The following is a 27224-nucleotide window of genomic DNA, read 5'->3' as shown; positions in this document are numbered from 1 at the left end:
TTAGGAGTTCAAATCCAGCTTCAGACTTTTACTAGCAACGTGACTCTGGGCTATCCTTAAGTGGCTTTATTGCAGTAAGCTTTTGTCGAATTCTTGCCAAATTCCTTGCCTTTACAAAATTATTATGACCTCATAGTTACCATATCCAATCAGAAGATTCTCTTATGATGTCAACATGGAGGTTCAACCTCCTGTAAAAGAACTTATTGGTGTCCCACTTTTTCACTAATTCCTTTTAGGTTTGCTTGCTTACAAAATGTCACAGTGGCTAATATCTTTTTGGGAATTTAGCCCTCCAGTCAATGGCATGATCTCCATTAACTTATTTAGGAATTTAGCCTTTCTTATGGCATCTTTCCCCTTGTTAATGGCTAAAATTTCCTTTTGGAACTTAGCCCACCAAACATATAAAATCTTTATTTCTTGATTTGAAGATGGTCTAAGCCTACAAATTCCTTTGAGATATCTGGTGATACCAGTCCCAAAACCAATTATATTTGGGGGAGTTGGCACTCCTGAACCCTCCCATACCCCATCATTTTTGTTGATCACTTATTTAAAAGACTAAAGGAAAGAACCCTTGTTTCTATATTTAGTTAGAGCAATTGCTTGACTTTGTCCTGCTTTGGCTGGCCCCAATTTTATATGTTAAGCTATGTAGAGATTCCAGAGGCATAAAAGCATTTATAATGATTCGCAGCATTTTCTTCCAACATAAGAAACATAAAAATTTTAAAAACAAGGTCCCAATTTAGTAGAACTTAAAGGATAACAATTTGAGAAAAAAAAGTCACTCTAAGAGGAAGATTAGACTTAAATTATTCCATCTTGTATATAGCAAAATGCCAGCTAAGAATGCCATATTAACAATTTGCACATTCAGGTCCCAAATGAAAATGTTTGATTTCTTATACAATGAATATGAAATAAGAAATTCCTAAATCCATGCCATTCCCTGAAGACCTGATTAAAAACTGTTTTTCTATTCATTTGGGGGCTGGGGACTAAGGGGAATGACATACAACCAATTTACTCTTTGCCCTTAAAAAAAGAAAGAAAACACAATTTAATCCCAGGAAAATTATAATAAGCTTTTAAAATTTCACATTGTAAACTTTCGGCTTAAGCAGCTCTGCTCATACCTAATTATGCAGATTTTGTTTGAAAGACTAGGAAAAAGAACAAGAATAAAAGATCATTTTCCTTAAACCATCACCTAGTTATAAAGTTTGAATTGATTTTTGTTTTAATGAAATGAATTGCTTTAAGTAAATAAATAAATCGTCTGATCTTTGTTTTAAACTTGCCATGGAATGGAAAGAACATCGGTGTCATGATTAGATCACACTTGAGTTCAAATCTTACCAAGGATAGATATTTGCTATCTTTATGTCCTTAGGCCAGACATCCAGAAAACTGGGTCTCAGTTTTCTTTATCTTTGAAATGGGTTCAAGTTCTTCATGTGTGAAATGAAGGCTTTGGAGTGGAATGGCTCTGAGATCTCTTCTTAAAGAGTTATGATCTTGTCAAAAATTGGTGCCTTCTTGTCATTGAAATATCTGAGTCTTTCACATAAAGCCATTTGGGATTTGAAAATACTAATTCACTTTTAACTTAAAGATTTTTCTTTTTGTCTGGGTTATTTACAAGAGGACATGAAGAGTCATAAGCCATAGCAGAGTTCTTGTTTCTATGACTATTTATCCAAATTACTCAACAAATAACAATTTTCAGAAGAAATAATTTCATCAAAAGAATGCAGTTGGTGAACCATCCAAGACCATTTTCTTTATTCAGGCCCCTTGTGTTCCTTGTAATGTTTACTATTTGACCTTGACTTTGAAACTGGGTTCTCCCTGTTTCCCTCCAGAAAATGCCATCCAGGCCTTCGGCAATGGCTCTGATGTGACCGTCTGGCAGCCAGTCCTGCCGGGGCAGACCACCACAGCCACGACCACAACAGCCTTCAGGGTCAGGAGCAACAAATCTCTGGGATCAGGGTCGGAGAATGAAATCTCTTCCCACGTTTTGCCACCGTGTGCAAACTTACAGGTAAAGAAGCCATGATAAGGCCTTAATTGCAGAGGTGGTCTGTGAGGGGAAAGGGTAGAAGAGACAGACTGGGCCATGGAGAATATCCTGTACGAATAAACCACGTGTCTGCAAACACACAGAAAGCTGCATTTGTTTTAGCTGTGGGGCTGCAATCTCACAGGGTTGTCTCTGGGATGGAGAGGGTCAGGAGATAGTTTCTGTCTTGACTTGGTTACCTCTTGGGTTTGTGATCAAGTTGTGACTTTCTGAAACTGTTTTCTTATCTGTAAAGTGGGGATTGTTTTAAGGATCAAATGAAATCATGTTTATAAAGTATCAAGGCCTTGCCAGTCTGAAAGGATGATGTAGAAGGGCCGGCTGTTTGGCCACATGGTTAGCAAGTGATGAAACTGGGAATGAAATTTGTCAATTCCAAATATAGCCTGATAGAACTCTTTCTATTTGGTTCACACTTGACTGCCATTTCCTCCTACTCTCCTTTCCTACTTTTTCTCATTCACTTCAGCATTTTTTCAAATGACATTATGGTTTCTCTATTAATGGCACATAAGTAACAAGTAGTTAGAAAACTAACCTATCATCATAAAAGGATTGAGCATATGGTGTTTCTAAGGTAGCTGGGTGGGATAATGGATAGTGTTGGGCTTAAAGTATGAAAGAGCTGAATTCAAATCCAGCTTCTGTCATTTAATAGCTGTGTGACCCTGACCAAGTCACTTAATTCTGTTTGCCTTGATTTCCTTATCTGTGAATCAACTGTCCAAAAAAAAAAAAAATGGTGAACAACTCCGGTGTCTTTGCCAAGAAAATCTCAATGACTCAAACATAACAACAACCACTTGGTGTTCTGGAAGATTCATAAATTTAGTGCCGGAAGAGATCCAGGGCCAAGCTCTTCATTTTATAGATGAAAAAATAAATCATAGAACGTTTAGATGACTTACAACTAGTCATACAACTATCTGTGTCTGAATTTGAACCGAGTCTTCTCACCTCCAAGTCTCGTGTCTTATTCACTAAGCTTAAATGAAAGCTACAGGCAGAGATAACCCAGGTATTTTGCTTCTGTACTTTTGTTGTGTTGTTGATCATTGCAAAGTATATTGCCATATATATAGTATTATACCATGGATTTGGTGCTTTACAATATTTTGCATATGGTGCTCAAATGCTTCAGTCATGCATTCATTCATAGTAGAAAAGTATTCCATAATCAAAGCTCTGAGTTCTAATCTTGCTTCTACTACTTATTATCTCTGTGGCCTTGGTGGAATTTCTTTGTCTGTTTGTGTGACCTTATCCATAAAATGAGGTGATTCATCTCAGTGATCCTGCAATATTTCCCATCCCTAAATAGGTGACTTTGTCCATCTTTCTTGAACCTCATGGCTAAATTGTTAAACTTTTTTGTTGAAGAGAATACACGCCCTCTGAGGGATGCTTGACTTCTAGTGGAGAATTCTCCCCCCCATGAGGCATTAAACAAAAATAGTTATTACCCTGTCTTTAAGATTTATCATTCCACTTTTTGTCACCCTAAGGAAATGCTCCATGCCAGAAAATTCACAAAGCCCGCATTTTGTACCCTTCAGTGGTATACATGATTTGGCTGCACGGAGAACCAATATTTCAGCACCAACACATAAATACCCCTCTTTTCAAAGAAGGAATTTGTTTTACCACTGCTGGGTTGCCCTGGCAACATCAAGAAACACATGAACTCTATTCCCAAGAAACAGTGCTTTTCCTTCCCCTGTATTAGTGACAAAAACTCGACTTCATCAATAGAAAGAAAAGTAACAATTAAAGTGTGATGTTTATCTTGGGGATTGCCATTTAGCTTCTCAGCAGAGAGAAAGTGGAGGTGAGGGGCTGGAGACAGTAAGGAAAAAACCTTCCAAATCACTTCTCCCTCTCCCTTGATATACCAGATTGAGTGGTAATTATTCCTTGGATTTACAGAGTGTTTTGCTTTCTGAGAGCCAATTAAGGGTTTCTTCCACATACCTTATCTTTTTTAGACTCACAGCTATTGTGTATATCCTATGGGTCTGGGACAGAGCAGATAGCACCCTCTCCTTCCTGTGTTCAAAGAAATTAATGGTGTTGTAGGGCCACTGAATTAGCTGATAAATTGACTCCTACATTTTCTGAGCAGTTGAGGGGGGGAGGCGAGAGAATACACACACACACACACACACACACACAGAATAGCACTTGTTCTTTTAAATACAATTTCACTTATCATTGGCTCCTTTCAGCCATGCTGTGAGATATAGCAGGTAGATAACACCTCCATATCACTGATGAGGAAGCTTTAGGTGCTTTGTCTAACACAACAAACAGACTTGAACACAGAGTTCCAGAATTAAACACAGAGAGACTTTTACCATATCATATTTTTTATTATAGTTTTTTATTTACAAGTTATATGCATGGGTAATTTTTCAGCATTGACAATTGCAAGACCTTTTGTTCCAATTTTTCCCCTCTTTTCCCTCATCCCCTCCCCCAGATGGCAGGCAGGTTGACCAATACATGTTAAATATGTTAAAGTATATGCCATATCATATTCTTGACAAAATCTCAGATTTTCTGGAGTGGAGAGAGAAAAAAAAAACAACATGGTAACAGAGCTGGAAAATAAAGTAGTGGAAGGAAAATGATCCTCAATCTACCTATGAATGTACTGACCTAAAGTAAAAGACTGGGAGTAAAATCATTGCTCATTATGGAAAATAGGACCAATCAGTCTAGCAATTGCCTTTTCCTCTGGATCTTTTATTTTCATTTGCAAAATGAGTGAATTGGCCTAGATGACATACAACTAGTATGTATCTGAGATAGGATTTGTCTTTTCTTGCTCTAAATCTATGATTTACTGGGTTTCCTGAGGGCAGAGCTTTAGACTTTTGAATAATGCAATATGCAACTTTTTTCAATAATCCAGAGTTTGAGCCAGGAAATTTGGATGCAAAGTTACCTACTTAGTGGCTGGGCAACAAAACTTTTCTTTTCTCCCTGCCTTGGTCTCAAGTCGGGTAAATTCTGTATGTATAAAGTTGAAGAAAATTTTTCTGGTTAATCAATTTGTATGGCCTGAAAATATGTATCAAGGCTGAGTCAAAAGGACAAAATAGTGATTGGAATGGGTGAAATTATCTAGGGTACTTTGTTTCTGTTCCTGATTTTAGAGATGTTATCAATGTTTATTATTCTCAAAATGGATTCTTTCTTTCCCCTTTCCCTTTTGACCCAGTTCTTCTCTTCCTTATACCATATGAATTTCCATTTGCCAGGGGGTTCCAGAAATGTCTCGAAAAGTTTCCACTGTCTTGCCCTACTATGTCTTTACTCAGAATAGAATTAACTTGAATCAGCCCTGGATCCATTTGTAGCAGATTTGGACCGAGTCTATTGCCTTGGCAGATCTAAAGTTCACATCCCTTGAGAAGTGTCCCCTTGTAATATTTTAAAATATACAATAATATGATGAGAAAGGTCATGGGGAGTTGAGTTCTGTTTTAACATTTGAGATAGATTTCCCTTTTGGAAGGGGGGAAAAATGGAGAACAAACATTTTGAAATTTGTTTTAAAAGTCTGATTTTCAGTAAACCAAACTTAATTATGTTTCAAGACACATCTGATCATAAAGGTGGCATTAAGATATAGTGTGTATATAGTATATCTGCGGTTCCTATTAAATGGACTTTTTTGCATGAAAAAGGAAAAGTTGATTGATTAGTATAAAATGTCATAGAAATGTCCAAGTTCTAACCCCCTGAGGTTTTAAAATACAGGGTATTAGGTAACCTGCCAAGCTGCCATGTCAGAGCTAATTGGCAGTCGTATTAGCAACAGGACTGGCACCGTCTGTGCTATTGTTGGCACATTTCTTTGACTTGTACAAAGTGGCCACGTGAAAAACAAAGAGACATTAATAATTCCACCCATTTATTTCATCTTCTATACACTTGAATGGTCTGGTAACTGGAAAAGTCTTGGTATATTTAAACAAAATGGATTGTACTTGTCGCTTATTTAAAGTAAATATTTTTAGGAGATGTAAGTTTTTGAAAAATTTCCATTCTGCATCATGTACTTGATTTAAGGCTAGAGATTTTAAGTGATGATCTCAATGTATTATTTGTATACCCCAGGTTCTAGGAAAGTGAACAAGTCCAGAGTTCAGACTATTTTGTTAAAATAGGCCATTTGGGGGAAAATCACTTTGGGGATCCAATATTCACCCCAGTTAATAAGCCTTAAGGGCATAATTCATGTCGTCTGTTTCCAAAGGAGTATCTTACAACTTAATATTTGATATTTATATAATGCGTTTAATGTAACAAAAATGCTGTACATAATGTATTTCATTTGAATCTCACTGGTCCCCTGAGATAGGCAACACAAATATTTATTAAACTTATTTTTACAGTTGAAAAAATATGTGTAAGGAGGTTTTGTGACTTACCAGTAGTCATACAACCAATTGTTAGATGCAGATTTTGAACTTGGGTTTTCCTGATCCTCGAGTCAATAACCATTTTGAAATAGGCACTCCAAGAATGATTATTCCTCCCATTTTACAGAGGAGGGTAAATGAGGCTCCTAAGTTAAATGAAACTTGCTTAAGAATTAACACCCAGAAATAGACACTCCTTAAATAAGATTCATAAGCCATGATATTGAGAGCTAAAAATAATTTTAGAGGCATTCTGGTCAAATTACCTCATTTTATAGATAAGGAAACAGAGTCATAGACTTGCTCAGATCTTCCTGAAACCAAATCTAGTTCTTTATTCATTACTCCGCCTAACTGACTCCCAGGGTCAGAAATCTGGTTCTTCTAGAGATTTATTGATAAACACAGTTAAATTCAATAAACATAGAGCACATTGCTATTACTATGTTCCTAAATTTGGGAAAGTAGTCCTAGTTATAATATTAAGGAAGTTACACAGATAATCACTACCCTAATACTCCCTCTACTTTTCCCTCCAGAAAAAAAAATATTGAAACTTTTGTTAAATTTAGGCATTATAAATAGCAGAGCAGCGTAAACGTGTATCAGGCTTAGTAGAAATACCATTCCTCAGGTGATGATATAAAAGGGATTTGCAGTTTCTTCTTTAATGATCTTATTTTCTTCCCTTGGAGTAGTGAGATGTGGTCAGACTTTTAGATCACAGACCCAAATATGGGTATTTAATCCCATTAACTGGATTAATCTCCATCATCTCTCCTGTTCCACCATAAAAGCTGAGGCATTGGATAAAAGGCCAGGTTATGAAACTTAGCCAGAACCAAACTGAGGACCTACAGAATGCATTAGCTTTCCACATGAGGTCCAGTTAGTTTTCTGCTCCATCTCCGATGGATCTTCCCCAGTTGGATACTTTTCAGATGTACTCAGCTTCTGAGTATAGATCATAGGATCGGTGCCCCAAACATCAGGAGCCAAGATTTTCAAGGGTGACTGGGCTAGGCTCACATTTTACTTTTGCAGTGGTACAAAGTATTTACTTCTCCAGGTCCACATCTGGAAACTTAATTCAGTTCAGTTCAGGTAAATATTTACGTGCCTTCTTTGTGTGGATTACTTTACTTGATTCTGGGAATGTAGAGATTAAATAAGAAAAGATTTTTGTTTTATAGATGATCATTATGGCAATAGAATTCTTGTGAAGCTCCAAACTCTATCTTCTTTGAAACAAAATAAAACAAACACCCAAAGAAAAAATCCTATGTGAGACATTCCCTACTACAATTGAGTGTGACAGTCTATTATAAGGAACAAGACTATGCACACAAATAATTTAATAGCAACTGAATTAGGTTAAGTATAGAAGAAAGGTACGAAGTTGTCAAGGAAGGATCTCTTTTGGCTCAGGTGATCAAGACTTCTTTGAGGTAGTCATTACACTTTATAGAACTGTAGCAGGTAGCAGCTGGTGGGGTGGTGATGTGGGCCTTGTGTCAGGAAGACAGGAGTTTTACTGGCTTGTGACACTGGCCAAGTTTCCTTACCTATAAACTGAACTGGAGAAAGAAATGACGTAGACTAGTATCTTTGCCAAGAAAGCCCAAAATGGCATTCAAAGAGTCAGATATGACTAAAATGACTGAACAACAAAAGATAATAGTGAGATAGGAGGGATGATCTCATTTGAGTCTTGTTGAGAGCTCATTACTGGGTGTTAATCTTTGAGCAGGTTTCATTTAGCCTATGAGCCTCATTACTCCCCTCTGTAAAATGGGAATAATAATCCTTGGATGCTATAATTATGAGCTCAAGGATTAGAAAAACCAGAGTTCAAAATTCTCCTCTAACCCTTGACTTTATAACCACTGGCAAGTCACATAACTTCCTTACACATTTTCTCAGCAGTAAAAAGGAGATTATAAATATTTGTATTATCTACCTCAGGGGACCAATGAGAGTCAAATGCAATTAATAACAGAAAAGACAGATAGGGAAATGAGATGGTCTGGCGAAGATTGAGTAGGCCAGTTTGGCTAAAGAATATATCCTACTTCTGGTCTTTTGGTTGGAAGTCCATTACCTTTTTAACCGTACCACATGACATTATGATCCATATCCAAAAAACCATGACATCCCAAGTTGGTCATGATACTTTGAAAAATAGTCCTCTTGATTTCTGGGCATTTATAAACCAGATTTATTATAATCAATAAGGCCATGCAGAATATATGTGCACATACATACACCTGTATGTAGGTGTGTATGTGTGTGTGTGTATGTGTGTGTATATATATATACACACATATATATGTATATATATATAATTTTATATATACATATACATTATATATTATATATGTATATACACATATACATATATATATACACACACATATATATATAGCTTCTGCTAGAAGTGAATTTTTTAAATATCTAAAAGTAAAAGTATTAGAGCAGAGATGATTATCCAGACCTTCAAAGTACCTGACTCTCCACCAGCTATAACTGAATTACAACTGTGCCAAATTAGAAAAGGTTGGTTTTAAAAGGAAAGCCGCCAATGGGTGTTCCGTAAATCATTTGTGCCAGAAGACTGACCCCATTATGTCAGCTAATCCTGGAAATACAGGAGGTAAATTTAAATCTTCTAGCATGGAGCACTTAATCAATATTCTAAATGTTTTTCTTACAATTTATGCTAACAGAGCAATGGGGCGCTTTAGGGTCCTGTTAATCTTTCCAGAGGAGCAGACATTTCTGAACAGGGCCAAGGTTTGAGAAAGGGTATTTGGGGAAGAGGGTGAGTCTGTGACAATCACATTCTGCCTTGAGCCATCTTTTCAGAGTGGCAGAAAGGGGCAAATAAATTAGAGTTCTATTGTATGGGGAAAGGAAAGTAGGAAGCCCCAATGATACAGCCAGTTTTGAGGGTTGAGGAAAGTCAGAATATTGTTATTTATTCTAGACTTGTTCCTTTTAGGTCTAAAATTATATCAAGGCAATGAGATAAAGTTAGGGATGAACATGCCCTAGGAAATATATGAAGAAGGGGAATAGAAGGGCACACATGTATATACTTTCTGCTTGTAAGAGGCAATGGTTGGAAAAAAGAAAATATTGATATAGTGTAAGAGAAGACAGTCCTTGTTGGCTTTGAATCAGGAAGTTCTTGTCATTGTCTCAGTGCATGATTCTGGGCAAGACTAGCATCTCTCCCAGCATCAATCAGTTTCCTCATCTACAGGAGAAAAGGCCCAAATTGTTTTAGGTTCTTGTAAACTCCAACATTCTTTCAGGACTTCCAATTCAGGGTTGTGAGTCACTTCTGAGACTTTCTGATCCAGCTAACTAGACATTCATAGTATCATCAATTTAGAGATGAAAGGGAATTTGTAGACACTCTATTGTTTCTTTTGTTTTATATATGAGAAATCCAAAATTACAAAGTAGGGATTTGAATTCAGGTCTTCTAATTCCAAATTCAGGACTCTTTTCTAATTCAGGATTTTTTGTTCATAAAACTTTGGAAACAAGAAGGCCAAAATTCAGACAGATTTGAGAAGTGTTATTTGTGATATGTCTTTTCAATGAGGCATAGCCTTAGGAAAAGGACATACTTTAGCCTTGTATCTGAGGTCTTATAACTATCAGAATAGAAAGATGTCCTGAATGATTGTTTCCCTTTGTAACACCATGAATTGCCAGAAAACAGATTTTTCAGCCAAATATATTGACAGAGCATCTGGATTCAACTCCTACAACTGACTAAATTAAATCCTAAATGATTAGGAAAATCACCTAAGTTCTCTGGGATTCAGTTTTGTCATCTGTAAAAGTAGGGTCAGGTTGTACTAAATAAATAACCTTTTAAAATGTCTTCTAGCTAAAGACATATGATGGAGCAGAGGAACATAGCCTTTTAAGGTACCTTCTGTCTAAAGACATATGATAGAGCAGAGGAACATAGCCTTTTAAGGTGCCTTCTGGCTAAAGATGTATGATTGAGCAGAGGAACATAGCCTTTTAAAGGTACCTTCTGTCTAAAGACATATGATAGAGCAGAGGAACATAGCCTTTTTAGGTGCCTTCTGGCTAAAGGTATATGATTGAGCAGAGGAACATGGCCTTTTAAGGTACCTTCTGTCTAAAGACATATGATGGAGCAGAGCAACATAGTCTTTTAAGGTGCCTTCTGTCTAAAGATGTATGATGGAGCAGAGGAACATAGCCTTTTAAAGTGCCTTCTGGCTAAAGACGTATGATAGAACAGAGGAACATGGCCTTTTAAGGTACCTTCTGGCTAAAGATGTATGATGGAGCAGAGGAACATGGCCTTTTTAGGTACCTTCTTTCTAAAGACATATGATGGAGCAGAAGAACATAGCCTTTTAAGGTACCTTCTGGCTAAAGACGTATGATGGAGCAGAGGAACATAGCCTTTTAAGGTACCTTCTGGCTAAAGATGTATGATGGAGCAGAGGAACATGGCCTTTTTAGGTACCTTCTTTCTAAAGACATATGATGGAGCAGAAGAACATAGCCTTTTAAGGTACCTTCTGGCTAAAGACGTATGATGGAGCAGAGGAACATAGCCTTTTAAGGTACCTTCTGGATAAAGATGTATGATGGAGCAGAGGAACATGGCCTTTTTAGGTACCTTCTTTCTAAAGACATATGATGGAGCAGAAGAACATAGCCTTTTAAGGTACCTTCTGGCTAAAGACGTATGATGGAGCAGAGGAACATAGCCTTTTAAGGTACCTTCTGGATAAAGATGTATGATGGAGCAGAGGAACATAGCCTTTTAAGGTACTTTATGGCTAAAGACGTATGATGGAGCAGAGGAACATAGCCTTTTAAGGTACCTTCTGGCTAAAGATGTATGATGGAACAGAGGAACATGGCCTTTTAAGGTATCTTCTGGCTAAAGATGTATGATGGAGCAGAGGAACATAGCCTTTTAAGGTACCTTCTGGCTAAAGATGTATGATGGAGTAGAGGAACATAGCCTTTTAAGGTACCTTCTGGCTAAAGACATATGATGGAGCAGAGGATTATAGTAAAGACGTATGATGGAGCAGAGGAACATAGCCTTTTAAGGTACCTTCTGGCTAAAGACGTATGATGGAGCAGAGGAACATAGCTCAGTACATAACTTAATGAAACTATGTACATTGCCAGCAGAGTTACCCAAAATGGACAGGTCATAGTGGAGAGTTCTGAAAAGATGATCCACTGGAAAAGGAAATGGCAAAACACTCCAGTATTTTTGCCAAGAAGACCTCATGGATAGTATTAAAATGATGCCAGGGATGACAACAGAAGATGACCTTTTCAGATTGGAAGGTTTCCAACATGTTACTGGGGAAGAGCAGAGGATAAATACTAGTAGCTTCAGTAACAATGAACCAGCTGAGCCAAAGTTGAAAAGAAGCTTTGCTGCAGATATGTGTGCTGAAGATCAATATTGCACAGGAACAGATAGCTGAAGAAAGAAGGAAAGGAAAAAAGAAGAGAGAAAGGAAAAGATATGTCTAACTGCAGAATTCCAGAGAATAGCAAGAAAAGATAAGGTTTTCTTAAAAGAACAATTCAAAGAAAGAAGAAAACAACAGAGTGGAAAAAACAAAAGATGTCTTTAAGAAAATTAGAGATATGAAGGGAACATTTCACATTAAAAAGAGGGCATGATAAAAGATAAAAATTATAAGAATTTAACAAAAGTAAAGGACATTAAGAAGAAGTGGCAAGAATATGCAGAAGAATTATACAAGAAATATCTTAACATAGCTGATAACCCCCAGTGATGGTGTGGCTACTTGGAGCCAAATATCCTAGAGAATAAAGTGAAGTTGGCTTTAAGAAGTATTGCTAACAAATAAAGCTAGGGAAGAAAAAGGAAATAGCAGTTAAACTACATAAAAATATAAAGGATAATGCCATTAAAGTATTTCACTCAGTATGCCAGTTTATTTGGAAAACTCAACTTTGACCTTGGAATGGAAAATATCAGTTTATGTTCCAGTTCTAAAGAAGGGCAGTGATAAAAAAATATTCAAATTACCAACACCTCCATTCATTTCACTACTCAGCAAGATGATGCTTAAGATTCTTCAAGCTAGACTTCAGCAATTTGGGAATTCAGTTTTTTGGTTTTTCAAGAGGTAGAGAAACTAGAGACCAAATTGCTGATGTTTGCTAGAGAATAGAGAAAGCAAGAGGATTCTACACAAAACAATTTCTGCTTCACTGATTACACTAAAGCCTTTGTCTATGTGGATCACAATAAAATGTGGCAAGTTCTAAACAGATGGAAGTAGCAGATCACCTTACTTGTCTTTTGAGGAAGCAACAATGAGACTCAAACATTGATTTAAGATTGGAAAAGGAGTAAGACAAGGCTGTATTGTCACCTTATTTCTTTAACATATGCAGAATACATCATGCAAAATGCCAAAATAGATGAATCAAAAACTGGAAGTGAAGTTTTAGAGAGAAATATCAACAATTCCAGATAAGTAGACATAACACCTTGATGGCAAAAAATGAAGAATAATTAAAAAACTTCTTGATTAGGGTGAGAAAGGGGAGTATAAAAGCTGGTTTGAAACCAACCTCACAAAACCTGAGATCATGGCAAGTAGTCCTAATACTTCTTGGCAAATAGAGGAAGAAGAAATGAAAGCAGAGTCAGAGTTTATATTCTTGAGCTCAAAGATCACGGCAGACTGACTATAGCCATGAAGTTAAAAGATGCTTGCAAGGATATTAGGAGCTATCTTGACCAACTCCTTCATTTTGCAGATGTGCCTAAAAGAAGCATGAAATGCATGATACTCATTAGTTCCATGTCTTATGGCTGTTTCATTTTGGAAGAAAAACTATGGCAAAGGTACCCTTTATTCACAAAGGTCTGTATAGTCAAAGCTATGTTTGGGGGCTTTTTTCCCCAGTAGCAATGTCTGGACTATTAAGAAAAGCTGAGTGCTGCAGAAATGATGTTTTTGAATTATGGGATGGAGAAAACACAAAGAGATTGAATCCTTTATACTTAAAGAAATGCATTTAGGCTATCCATCAGAAGGTCAGCTACTAAAGCTGAAGCTCAAATATTTTGGCCACATAATGAGAAGATGGGACTCATTGGAAAAGACCCTGATGTTGGGAATATTGAAGGAAAAAGGGACAGCAGAGAAGGAGATAGATAGTATCATAGAAATAACAAATGTTGGGAATATTGAAGGAAAAAGGGACAGCAGAGAAGTAGATAGATAGTATCATAGAAATAACAAACATGAGCTTGGACAGACTTTTAGAGATATAGAGATTTGAAGGGCCTGCTCTGCTATGGTCCATGGGTTCATTAGACACAACTGAACAATAACAAAAAACAGAAGAACCCCACAGACTCTATTCTCTGGGAAATATGACAAAGAAAACACTTGTTCTGAAAGCCATTTACCCAAACCTTTAACTCTTGGCTAAAGCACTGGGGAGTCATTCCATAGTCAGAAAGGGGCTATTTTTCCACAACTAGGTAGGCAGAAATATTCCAGAGTTCTGTGCAATGAAGGACTGAAAAATACCCAATAGTCTAAGTTTTGTGTCCAAATATTGGGTAACATCAGCCAAATGAAACAGCTATAAGACACGGAATTAAGAAGAGTATCATCCATCTTACATTTCTTTTATTTTTTTTTCACTCTTTCAACATTTTTATTGAGAAATTTCTTTTATTTTGTTTGTTTTTTCTTTTTTTGTAATAGCTTTTTATTTACAAGTTATATGCATGGGTAATTTTACAGCATTGACAATTGCCAAACCTTTTGTTCCAACTCTTCCCCTCCTTCCCCCCACCCCCTCCCTCAGATGGCAGGATGACCAATACATGTTAAATATGTTAAAATATAAATTAAATACACGATAAGTATACATGGCCAAACCATTATTTTGCTGTACAAAAAGAATCGGACTCTGAAATATTGTACAATTAGCCTGTGAAGGAAATCCAAAATGCTGGCAGGCAAAAATAAAGGGATTGGGAATTCAATGTAATGGTTCTTAGTCATCTCCCAGAGTCCTTTCGCTGGGTGTAGCTGATTCAGTTCATTACTGTTTCATTGGAACTGATTTGGTTCATCTCATTGCTGAAGAATCTTATGCTTCTTTTAGACACATCTGCAAAATGGGGACTGACCAAGATAGCTTCTAATATTCTATTCCATCTCTTAAATCTATGATATATGATAAATAGGGAATAATCTCTAAGTTTAGCAAAGGCTGAACTGATAACATGGGAGCCAATTTGCCCCAGTAACCTGACCTCCAGGGTACCACTTTATTAGTTCCATGTGTGTTCCTTGCTGCCTTGGGGACCAGGTCATTGTACACACACACACACACACACACACATACGCATACACACATGCACATACACACACACACGCACATTTTGAGAGCACCCACTATTTGAAGACTATAGAACTAGTGCACAGATTATTCAAAGAGCCAACTTGGCTAACTCAAGATGTGCAGGGCACAATGGCTATCAAATTAATGTTATTAGGGTTTGGTTTTTGTTTTGTAAATAAATAGTGTCAGGAAAAACTGAAGTTGCCTTTGAAAAATAAGTGACATTGAATTCATACTTTCCCTCCCTATTTCTCTCATAACCTGTTCTGAATGGCTCATGAGGTTAGCCATGCACAAGAAGAACCACATTATCTTCTGATACCAAAGTGAAAAGTAGATTTTTTTTGTGGGTAGAAATAATGACTTTCAGGGATCATTGTCAGCTTTTATAAGTCCTACCTACCTAGAATTTAGCCTCCATGTCTTTATTGATGCTTTTAACACTTTGACATCTCAGTCTGTTTCCTTCTTTAGCTCCCATGACCTTCATCTACCATAACTCAATCACCTACAGAAGTAGGCGTACCCCATACCGCATCATGGTGACATTTGTGCCTGTAAGATCCTGTACTTTTAAATTCCCCTTTTCAATCATAATTTCCTATCTTTCCACTTCTCCCACTTCCACATTTCTCTTTAACCTATTCCTTTTAACCCAGCACCTATCAATTTTCTCGATCTCCCAGGTTGTTTTCTAAGTTTTAATTCAGCGATCATCCATTTCAGCATCATGCTACCCCCTGCCCCAGACCCTATCTTCTTGCCCTTCTGTTCCCACTTTGCCAATCTCCTGCCATCTGCCTCCTCTATTCATTCCCCTCGATCTGCTCAGCTCTCGTAAAGGAAATGACAAAACTGCTGACTGCTCCCACTGCAGATTTTCTGTGGAACCTTACTTGGGCCTTCACTTCAGCACAAGAATCCTTTCATTCATCTCTTGATTGACTACTTATCGCATCCCCTGCAGAAGGCATCCCAAACATTCTCTTCTTTCTTGTAGGCTCCAGTTTCACCCCACCCCTTCATTTCTCAGTAGGCCTTGTTATTTTACTGAAAAATCAAGCCCATCCATGCTGAGCTCATTTATTTCTCATGCTTCATATTCCCAAACTTCTCAGGGTGACCACCCAACTTCTATTTTTCCCTCTGGTGTCAAGGGACAAGGTGACCTTGGCTAACTCTTCCGCTTGCCCCCTTCATCCCATTTTCTATCATGACTTCTGGCATTTTGAAGTCTCAATTAATTGATCAATCAATAAACATTTATTAAGTACCGACCATGTGCCAGTACTGGATAAAATTCTGATTATTCCTTCATTTCCCCCAAATAGTCCTTCCTTTATCTTCAGCCTCTTGCTTATTTCTCCTCTTTTCATTAAACACACACACACACACACACACACCATTTTATAATGCTATCAGGAACTCAAGCTATCATCATCTTTTTTCTCTTTCCCTTCCCTTTTCCCTTTCAACTTCTAGAATTAAAAGGCTGTTCCTTATGCTTTTACTTACTTACCACACACTTAATTGTTCAACCCCTGTTGAACTGTTTGACTTCTTATCCCCATTACTACACAGAAACTACTCTCTCTCGGTTCACCATTGACCTTTTAGTGGATAAACCCAATTACCTTTTCCTCAACCACATCCTTTATCTGTATTTCCAAACTCTCTGTTGAGTGCCTCATCTATATTTTCAATTGCCCACTGGATATCTTAACCTAGATATCCTTCCAATATCTCACCCTCATCATCTTCCTTTATACTCTTCCCTTTAAACCTTTAAATCTTCAAGCCTTCAAATCACCTCAATATAGATAGTCCTTCTGTTTGGACTATGCAGGATGTGATGCTGGCAAACACTTTTAAATGGACATTCTTCTCTGTTTTATTTTCTACTTCTTAATAATATGATTATCCACAAGATGGCAAAGCTTATTTTCAAGGTCATATTTGTCACTGAATCTTCTACTATTTGAACATTGTTTTGGAATATACCTTGCTTGAAAATAAAATTGAGTATCAAATAATAATTCTCTATCAAAGCGGAAAGTGTTTTTTTTTTTTATTAAAGCTTTTTTATTTTAAGACATCTGCATGGGGACCCACATGTGCAAAAATGTTTGTGGCAGCCTTTTTCATAGTGGCTAGAAACTCGAAACTGAGTGGATGCCCATCAGTTGAAGAATGGCTGAATAAGTTATAGTATATGAATGTTATAGAATATTTCTGTTATATAAGAAATGATCTGCAGGATGATTTCAGAGAGACCTGGAGAGACTTACATGAATTGATGTGAAATGAGCAGAATCCAGAGATCATTATATATGGCAACAATAAGACTATACAATGATCAATTCTGATGAAAGGGGCTATCTTCAACATTGAGTTGATTTAAACTAGTTTCAGTCATCCAATAATGAAGAGAGCCATCTATACCCAGAGAGAGGACTACGGGAAATGAGCGTGTCCCACAACATAGCATTTTCACTCTTTCTGTTATTGGGTGCTTACATTTTCGTTTTCCTTCTCAGGTTTTTTTTTCTTTCTAGATCTGATTTTTCTTGTGCAACAATATAACTGTATATGTATACATATATTATATTTAACATATACTTTAACATATTTAGCATGTATGGGACTACCTGCTATCTAGGCGAAGGGGTGGGGAAAAGAGGGGAAAATTTGGAACAGAAGGTTTTGTAAGGTCAGTGTTGAAAAAATTGCCCATGCATATGTTTTGTAAATAAAAAGATATGATAATAATAATAATAAATACATATGCATGGATAATTTTCAACATTCACCCTTGCAAAACCTTCTGTTCCAAATTTTTCCCTCTCTTCCCCCCACCTATTCCCCTAAATGGCAATTAATCCAATATATGTTAAACATGTACAATTCTTCTATATATATATTGAGGAAAGTCTTTTAGCAAAAGACTCTGAGATGATGCTTGTTTTCAGCTACACATTGAAGAGATTCATTTGAAGAACATAATTCTGAGAAAGCAGGCTTAAGCAACACTAGCAGTTGGCTTTTTAAAAGTACTGAACAGAGGAATTGCTCACTGATTGGAATTTCCTAATTGATGATATATTATAGGGAGTAGATCTTGGTTTGGGGGTATTTTAAGGAAGCTCCCTTGGAATGTGGACATTCTTTGCTGAATAGAAACTAGGAAATGCTGATGATTGATTAGGATTCAAGAGTATAGAGTCTTATTGAAGAAGAAATCCTTCTCCATTATTTACAAAATAAACCAGTATTCTCTTCTGTGTCTGTGTCTGTCTGTCTGACCCTTTTCCCCCCACTCTCTTTTTGCCTCTCTCTGTCTGTCTGTCTGTCTTTCTTTTTGACTCTCCTCTCCCTTCTTTCTCCCCCACCCTTCTCTCTCTCTCTCTCTCTCTCTCTCTCTCTCTCTCTCTCTCTCTCTCTCTCTCTCTCTCTCTCTCTCTTTCTCTCTGTCTGCTGTCTGTCTCTGTATCTCTCTCTCTCTCCTTTCTGTTTCTCTTTCTTTTTCCCTCTCTTTCTCTTCCTCATTCCTTCCCTTCCTTCCTTGTAATAACTATACTCTTATACCTTTCCTATTTTATTGGAATCTTTCTGCCTTTGCAATACCTTTAAAACTGATGCCTGAGTGGGTTTAAAATCATGTCACTTTCTGCATGGATTTCTTCTCATATGTATAATTTGGTCAGGTCCAGGTGCTATTCTCAACTTCATCTTATTAAAGTGCCATTGCCTTTTACCTATATACTATGTCAGATACTGAGATGGTTGAATCCAAATGTTGTAAAAGCACTATCTTTGATGATAAAAATAGATCAACATAGAAAGAATGACAGCTCTTCCATTTTGCATATGTTTCCCATCTTTCTCTTTCCATCCACCAATGTTCTTTGCAGTGATTTGACACATAATTTGTGTTCATGATAGAAACATAATAAAGGTTTGTTGAATTGAATTGCCCTGCCATTCCTATGAAACAGAAAATATTATGTACTTTGAGGCATCCAGTGTTAATATAGAGAATTTTTAAAAAGATAGACAGTACTTAATATAGTTCCTGACACATAGTAGGTGCTTGAGAAATGCTTATTGACTGACTAGGTATAATTAACTTTTTGGAGACATGATGCTGTACTTTTTTAAAGAGGATGACAGATGAAGTTGAATGGGAATAGAGACATTTTTAAAGATATTTTTTCTCTTGTTTATAGCCTGATAGCAGGTAAAGGAGGAAGGGCAAAGCAATAAGGAAGCCACAAATATATATCAGAAATGTGATAGCATAAAAAGAAAATAGACCCTTTTCAGAATCAGACTCTCTGAGTCAGCTGTGGGAATGCTCTGTATGATCTTTATGACAGATGATCTAGATCATTTGAGACTATGTTTTTTGTAAATTTTGTGTTTTCTCCATTGATAGATTAGAAGTTCCTTGAAAACAAAGACTTCGCTTTTCATCTTTGTTTTTCAGTGTCTAGCAAGTGACTTGTGCATAGTAGGCACTTGATACATTTCAGATTGCACTGAAGACTGCCAGTGATGTGCAAATTGCACCTTACATCTTACAAAATCAAACTATGCAAGCTCAAAAAAGACTTTTTTCCTCCAAGATATTTCTTTCTCAGACTCATAGCTTCCACTGTGATATGCTACAAATACCTGTTTATATCATGAGAACTGTGGTTGATTTCTGTAATGCATTTCAGCCAAAATGTAAGAGCTTATATTGAATTGTTGTAGCAGTGAATTTGAAATAGTCCCCTAAGTTTTAAAGGGTTGGCCAAGTAAATTTAAGATTGCCTCATTGGGACTACTTTATTTTAACCAAAAATCAGAATTGAGGAAGGCTTTATATTATTTCCCCCTTTCTACCCTGCTCCATGCTCACATCCCTGCCCCCACCAATCCTGAAAATGTTCTAGGTGAAAACCTCTCCAGGTTTATTCTAGGCAGAGCTTTACATGATATACAGTGTATATAAGAAACATGACAAAAAAAAATTGGAAGGGGGGATTCATCACTAGGGATCTGCTTTGGAAAATCTCAAATTGATTTTCCTACAATATCATCCCAATCACCAAGGATTTATACAGGTAGTACTAGTATTAAAATTACTTTGAGCTTTGAGCTGAATCTGTCTTTAGGTGCCTGTGACCTTTTCAAGAACTGCATCAGTTTTATCCAGAGTGTGCTAGAGCCAGCTCCAACCATCTTGAGAGAGAGTCAACTGTTAAATTTTCAATGTGTGCGTTTGTACTTCAAAAATTGACAAATGCTACAGATCAGGTTTTGATTGATTGTTTTGTTGATTGTCTAGACTTAAGAAAATAATAGAGAAGATATTAATAATATATTAAACTTTTCTCAGTCCTCATCCTTCTTGACTGCTCTCCAACTTTTGATATTATCAGTTCCTTTTATATTATCGTATCTCCCTGGATTTCTATGATACTTTTCTTTTATTTTTTAAAAAATTATTTTCTTTAATAACATTTTGTTTTTTATATATTCTACATTCCCAATGTAACCCTTTCCTTTTCATTCCTGACCAGATGAAAACCTTAGCTTAAAATTCTTACTGTACCTAGAGCCATTTCCAATCCTCATGATCTGTATTTTGCTACTGAACCCAGAAGGCTCTAAAAGAGAGAGTGAGGCTGGTAACTTTGCACAGCCCACCTCACTGAAATCTAACTCATTTCATGTCATGGTCCTCTTCGAGAATGAATTACAAATAACAATTTTCTTGAGAGAGTCATCCATTTTAGCTCATAAGAAAAAGAAAACAGTTCAAGAAAGCTAAATTGATAGGCTTTCATTTTGTTTCCAGTTTTTCCTACTATAAAAATTACTTCTCTGAAGATTTTGTATATAAATTTTTCTTTTTTTATCAGTGATTACAATTTCAAATTGCATTTCAAAATGATTGACCAATTCACACTGTTCTTTTCTTTCCATAATCTATATATAACATGGATAATTTCTAACCTTGTCATCTTGGTGCATTTTTTGGTGTGAGGCAAAACTTCAGAATTGTTTAATTTATATTTCCTTTTAGGATGTTCTTTCATATGATTGTTTGTTAATAGTTTTTATTGTTTCTTTTACAACTGCTCATATCCTTTGACCTCCCATCTTTTGGGAAGTTATGTTGGATTTAACATTTTTTGTGAGTTTACTATATATTGGTTAACAGAATCTTATTAGAGATTTTTAATAAAGATTTTTCCCAGTTGACTTCTTCACTTCTTATAATAGTTGCACTAATTTTGTTCATGCCGTAGCTTTTCAATTTCATGTATTTGAAATTATCTAATTTATCTTGTGTAATCACCTCTGTCCCTTGTTTGCTTACATGTAGCTATGAAAGATATCCAATGTTATTTCAGTTTTTTATAGCCTGACTTTTAATACTCCTGTTTCTTTTTCTACTAATCTGTTTCTGCTCAGTTTCCCTTGCTAGACAATATCTTTTCTTTTTCATATTTTTTCCAATGAACTCATCAACTATTATGGGTTTCATTATCTCTTTGCATAGAAATCTGAGATCTGTATATAACTTTTCAGTCTCCAGCTACTTATTAAACATTTTCAATTAGATGTCCCTTAAGTGTCACAAAATCAAAATTTCTAAAACTAAACTCATTGTCTCCTCTCTTCCTAAATTTTCCCTTTACCAAATATCCCTATTTCTGTTGATGGCACCACTATCCTTTCAGTCACTCAGATTTATAATCTCAGAATGTGCCTCAGGTCCTTACTTTTTCCTTCACTCCCCATTTCCAGGCACCAAATCTTGTCAATTCTTTGACAAATGATCACCACACTACTTTATCAGCTCTTTACTTGGACTACATTGTAAAAATCTGAAACTGAACACTTCCACTTCCAATTTCTCCATACAAATTTCCCTTTTCCAATTCATCCTTTACATAGTTGCCAAAATAATCTTTTTAAAAGGAAAAAAGTCTTGCTCTTTCTTGCAGTTTTTGAATAAAATGCGAAATGCTCAGTTTGACATTGAAAGCCCTTTTTATTCTAGCTAATCTTTTCAAATTTAATACTTTTTTTTCTTTTCCCACTCTTCACCAAACTGGATTATTGTTATACCAAATTTGACATTGTTTCTCTAACTTTCATATCCCTGTAAAAGATTTTCCCACCATGCCATGAGGCAACTAGGTGGAACAGTAGATTAGATCTTCCTGAATTCAAATCTGGCCTCAGATACTTACCAGCCTAGTAACTCTGGCCAAGTCACTTAATTCTGCTTGTCTCAGTTTCCTCATCTGTACAATGAGCTGGAGAAGAAAATGGCAAATTGCTCTACTGTTTTTGTCAAGGAAATCCAAATAGGCTCTTCAAGTGTTGAATGTAACTGAAAAAATGATTGAACAACACGAATGCTTTCCTCTCTCCTCTGCTTCTCATAATCCTTAGTTTTGTTCAAGGCTTAGTTCATATTTCATCTTCTAGAGGAAGCCTTTATTTATTTCCTTTTTTGTTAGTATTCTCTACTCCTTTCTCAGAATTTGAAATTTATATATTTCCAAGATATCAGAGAGGGCAAAGATCCATATGTACAAAAATATTTATATCTTTTTTTTTTTTACTATAAATCAAATTGTCAGCCAGATGGGGAATGGTAAACAAATTGTAGTACTTGAATGTAAAGTATAGAAATGATGAAAAGAATAGTTTCAAAGACTTCTCAGAAGATTTGTATGAACTGATTCATAGATAAGTGAGCAGAAACAAGAAAATAGTTTATACAGTTAAAAAACATTTTGAAAGACTTTAGAACTGTGATCAATGCATTGTGCACACATGAGAAGATGAGGTATCATACTACCAACTTTCTGATAGAGAGGTAATAGACTTAGCAAAAGATGTAAGATACATTTTGGATATATGCAATGAAGGAATGTATTTTTGTTCAACAATTTATATTTATTCCAAAAATTTGGTCTAAAATTTTCCCTTAAAGGAGAATGGAATAAATACTTTATAACTCATAAATCAAAGATAACAATTTAATATGTTTTGGGTTTTTATATTCTTCACATTTCCTAATGTAAATATTTCCCTCCTTTCCTTTCTAAAGAATCATCTAGAGAGATATTTTTAAACTATATTTTTAAAAAGTTAAAAATTTGGCATTCACATACCACTTTGTTTATATGTTGTATTTCTACTGGTCTATAGAGAAAGCAAGCTCTTTGAAGCCAGGGACTATTTTTTATTTTTGCTTTTCATCCCCACAAGAATGCTAACCCAGTGCTTTGTGCAAAGTATGTATTTTGTAAATCCTTATTGGATTAGCCGCATAAAAAACAGTATCTGTACATGGTCCACCCATCAGTGTTGATTTTTATAAAAACTTTAAAATTACTCTTCTCTATAAGTTTAACTTTTAAAATTTGTGGACTCTTAAAATGTTCAGAGATTAAAAATGTATACATGGAACTAGGATGAGCAGAGCTAGCCAAGTCCATGTGGTTCAATTTAGAATCCTTTTTCCCTTAGGGGGGGAATATGAGGGGTAAAGATAACATTTCCTTGGCTTTCAGTCTAAGAGAATTGTCCAGCTGCCATAGCAGTATATTTGTGGTATTTGTTTTATGGTTTTAGTAAGGTTTCCATCATTTGTATTCTGACACCCGATTTTGTCTTGTAAAGAAATATCCATCCAAACTCTGGGCTGTCAAGCATTTTCCCCTGCTTGCTTCTCTCTTGCTTGGAGTCTTTTTGTTTCCTTGCCTGTGAAAACGGAGTTGAGAGTTTTTCCTTGTTTTTGACCCTGTGCAGCAGCTTTATCACCTCCTTCTGTCTTTGTACCCTACTGGAAGTGAGCCCAGGAGTTTTAAGATAGTGAGACCTGACTGCCAAACTTTGTGCCCTAGCTGACATCAGCTAAGGCCCCTGATGGAGGGAGGGGACTTTGTACCCCAAGCACAAAGGAGTCTGCCAAATGGTTCTCCACTGACCTAATCTTCCCAACTACAGGTGCCAACTGATGATCTCAGAGGGAACTGCATCCCAGAATACATCTCCATAAGTTTTTGGAGAAAAATGAACATTGTAAAAATGCTTTTAGAAATAACTCACATATAATGCATTGGAAATTAATTTTATCCAATAGAATGTACTTGTATTCAGCAGTCAAATGGAATTACTAGGAAAGGACTATTCTATGTAGTCCAGTAGGATGACAGTGGGTCACATCCCCAATAATGAACTTTTAATTTCATCTTAATATATCAGCCAGTTAGTATTTATTAAACTCCTGCCATGAACAAGATACAATGCTAGGTGTTGAAATCCAAAAACATAATTATGGTAGTTCTAGACTTCTGTCGCCTATTAGAGGGACAACATTTATTCATCCATACATGCATACATGTATATCTACACATACATATACACACATACATACTTATGCACACGTAATATGAATGTGCAATAAAATTTAGGGAGAGTAGGAATCATAGAAAAGCATCTGTAAAGGAAGTCACAATTGAGCTGAAGTTTAAAGGAAACTAGGAATTCCTTTTTAGGAATCAGTTAGAAACAAAATGTCGATTAAAAACATTTGGAGTTGAAGATGTTATTTGATGGGGATACATGGTGATACAGAATCTAGATGGAAAATTGACAAAGTCTTGACAATTAGCAAGATGGAGAGTAAAGTTAGGAAAACTTGTAAAGATGTAAACTTGAATGAATAGAAGAAAAATAGAGGTAAACTCAATATAGATAGGAAAGTTAGGAAGAGGAGTGTGTTTGGAAAGACAGCAGCTCATTAAATACTATATAATTGGTTTTCACTCTATTGATCTGGAGATTATGTCCATTCACACAGTTTTTAAACCCCAGATTTCTGGGGTTTAAAAGGTATACAGCACCTACCACAGTAAATGAAACCATTTCCACTAAATCCTAAAATCAAGAGAATGACATCTCTCTTGGAGCAAGACAATTGGTCATAGTGTCATCTTTTCCATTATTCATTTCAGTAGTGAAACTTTCTTTTTGGATTGCTAAGATTTTCATTTTGGTCAAATGTGATTCATATGTATTATTAGAATGTATAATGCTGTATTTAAGCTTATTTTATCAGCAATGAAAGGTTTTATAATTCATTTAAAAAGTTGTAATGGTCGTAAGCATCTTTAGTATATTTTAATAATATAGTATTTTATGGGTGATTGTAAAATTTCAGATTACCGTTTTAGAAATTGTGCTATTCATTTTTTATAGTTTAATAATTGTTCAAATGAAGGAGAATATAAAATTCTTAAAAAACCAATTTAATGACTTATAAAAATAGCCTTTATCAAAACCTATTACATACCTTTAATGAACACCAATTTTACCTATTCAACAGAGGCAGATTACAGGCTCTATTCTTGCCACTTATAATGCAGCTGGACGCTCATTCAGATAAGTACATGTAGTAAGGGCAGAAGCTTCTGAGTTGTAATCCTCCCCCTCCCCTGCTTTGTTTGGCCTTGCTCTAACTTAGATATGAATTACTATATAACTGTGAAGTACCAGATTAACAGTGAATCAGAATTTGTTTTGACTTAGCCAAAATAGCTTTCGTACAAACAGTAGGTAAATACAGATCTCTTTTGAAAGGCTTATTCATTTTAGAGATTATTCCTATGATCAGCCAACTACTTCCACTTGCTCCTAACTCTATTAAATCCTTTATTAACTCCTCCAAATAGTCTGTACTTCACCATACCCTGAAATGAGCCACAAAGAGAGAGAACCATATTATAATTTAATTTTATGCTATCACAAGAAGTAATAAAAATGTTAGCATATAGCAGTGTGGGAGAAGGCACTTCCTCATATTGCCATTGGAATTGCTGTTCATGTTATTATACATATTTATGGGATTTGCCAGAGGTATATTGTCAGGCAACCTTAAAGTAAACAAAAATGTTGGCCATTTGCCCACTATATAAACACGGTTACCAGGTATCATGCCCAATATATTTACAGAAAATACAGCCCCAATAACTTTCATTGCACTTTCATTCTTAGAAAGCTACTAGACGAGGGAGATAACATTATCCTACCCTGACTCACTTTACAAAGAAGTGGGAACAGTAAGATGTCAATTCCATTTTGGGCTATAGAACATAAGACCAACCTGTATTGATGGGTATCAGCTGGGGCCCTGGAGCAGAGTGGGGGGAATGTCTAGGTCAAAGATAGAGAGCTCTGATAGACCTTAATAATCTTATTTTACAGATAAGATGATGGATATATCAGAGAGGTTAAATAACATGCCCTCGGTCATGCAGGCATTAAATCACATTTTTAATTTCTTAATTATAGAGTATTTTAGGAATTTTTGTATAATTTCAAGTTACACTTTTATAAATTGTTCACCTTGCTTTTATAGTTTAATAATTGTTGAAATGAGAGAGGATATAAAATCCCTAAAAACTAAAAGCAGTGGAGTAGTTCTAATATTCTAATTGATAAGAAATAGAACCCACATTGTTTATCTTTTAATCTAGAGGTCTTTTGAATCTGGTCTGATTTTGAAGCTTGCAGACCCTTTATTAATTAGTAGCTTAGAATATCAGTTCCTTAGGTACTTGTTATATAAGTCAGTAAATGAATTGAAGAGATCCATCATCTGTCAAAAGCTCAATTGAGACATCTGACATTTAAACATGTCTTAACAGACATGTTAACTAATTATTCCTGTGCATCTCTAAAATGTAGTCTGGACTGTATTATCTTAGCTCCTCAGAGAAATGCTAGCACTAACTTAAGACATAATATGCATTCTTTCAGAGTTTGTAAAAGTTCACTATAAGAAACATCTATTTGAACAACATCCCTATCCTTTGCAGAACCATCATTGAAAACACCATTGTTATATTCTCTTTTATAAGAGCCCAGTCAGTATCGCTAAACACTGTTTCTGATAAGAAATAAAGGAAAAAATGAACATTTATAGAGAGCCTACTTTGTGCCAGTAAGTGAGCTAAGTTTTTTACAAACATTTTCTCACTAGATCCTCACAAGAACCCTGAAAAGTAGATGTTGCCATTGTCTCCATTTTATAGTTGGGGAAACTGAGGAAGCAGATTATGAAATTTGCTCAGAATCACACAACTATTAAAATGTTTGAGGTTGAATTTGAACTCACATCTTTCTGACTCCAAGCTTAGTACAGGCTTTGTACTACCTACCTGCCTCTAAATAATAAGATAGTCCTTGACTGT

At 35.9% G+C, this 27224-nt stretch overlaps 1 protein-coding gene across 4 annotated transcripts in view; it reads left to right on the top strand.

Annotated features, from left to right (window-relative positions):
* Nucleotides 1–27224, top strand: part of GFRA1 (GDNF family receptor alpha 1) — a 315019-nt gene that overhangs the window by 261783 nt on the left and 26012 nt on the right. For all 4 annotated transcript variants that reach the window (XM_051981500.1, XM_051981499.1, XM_051981498.1 and 1 more), the window contains one exon: nt 1872–2053. In XM_051981500.1, coding sequence (XP_051837460.1) covers nt 1872–2053 — 182 coding nt within the window. The remainder of the gene's footprint in view (nt 1–1871; nt 2054–27224) is intronic.

This window comes from Antechinus flavipes, chromosome 2, assembly GCF_016432865.1.
Source record: "Antechinus flavipes isolate AdamAnt ecotype Samford, QLD, Australia chromosome 2, AdamAnt_v2, whole genome shotgun sequence".
Lineage (NCBI taxonomy): Eukaryota > Metazoa > Chordata > Mammalia > Dasyuromorphia > Dasyuridae > Antechinus > Antechinus flavipes.
The sequence above is the reverse complement of the archived record's forward strand: the minus strand, read 5'-3'. Positions and strand labels throughout refer to the sequence as shown.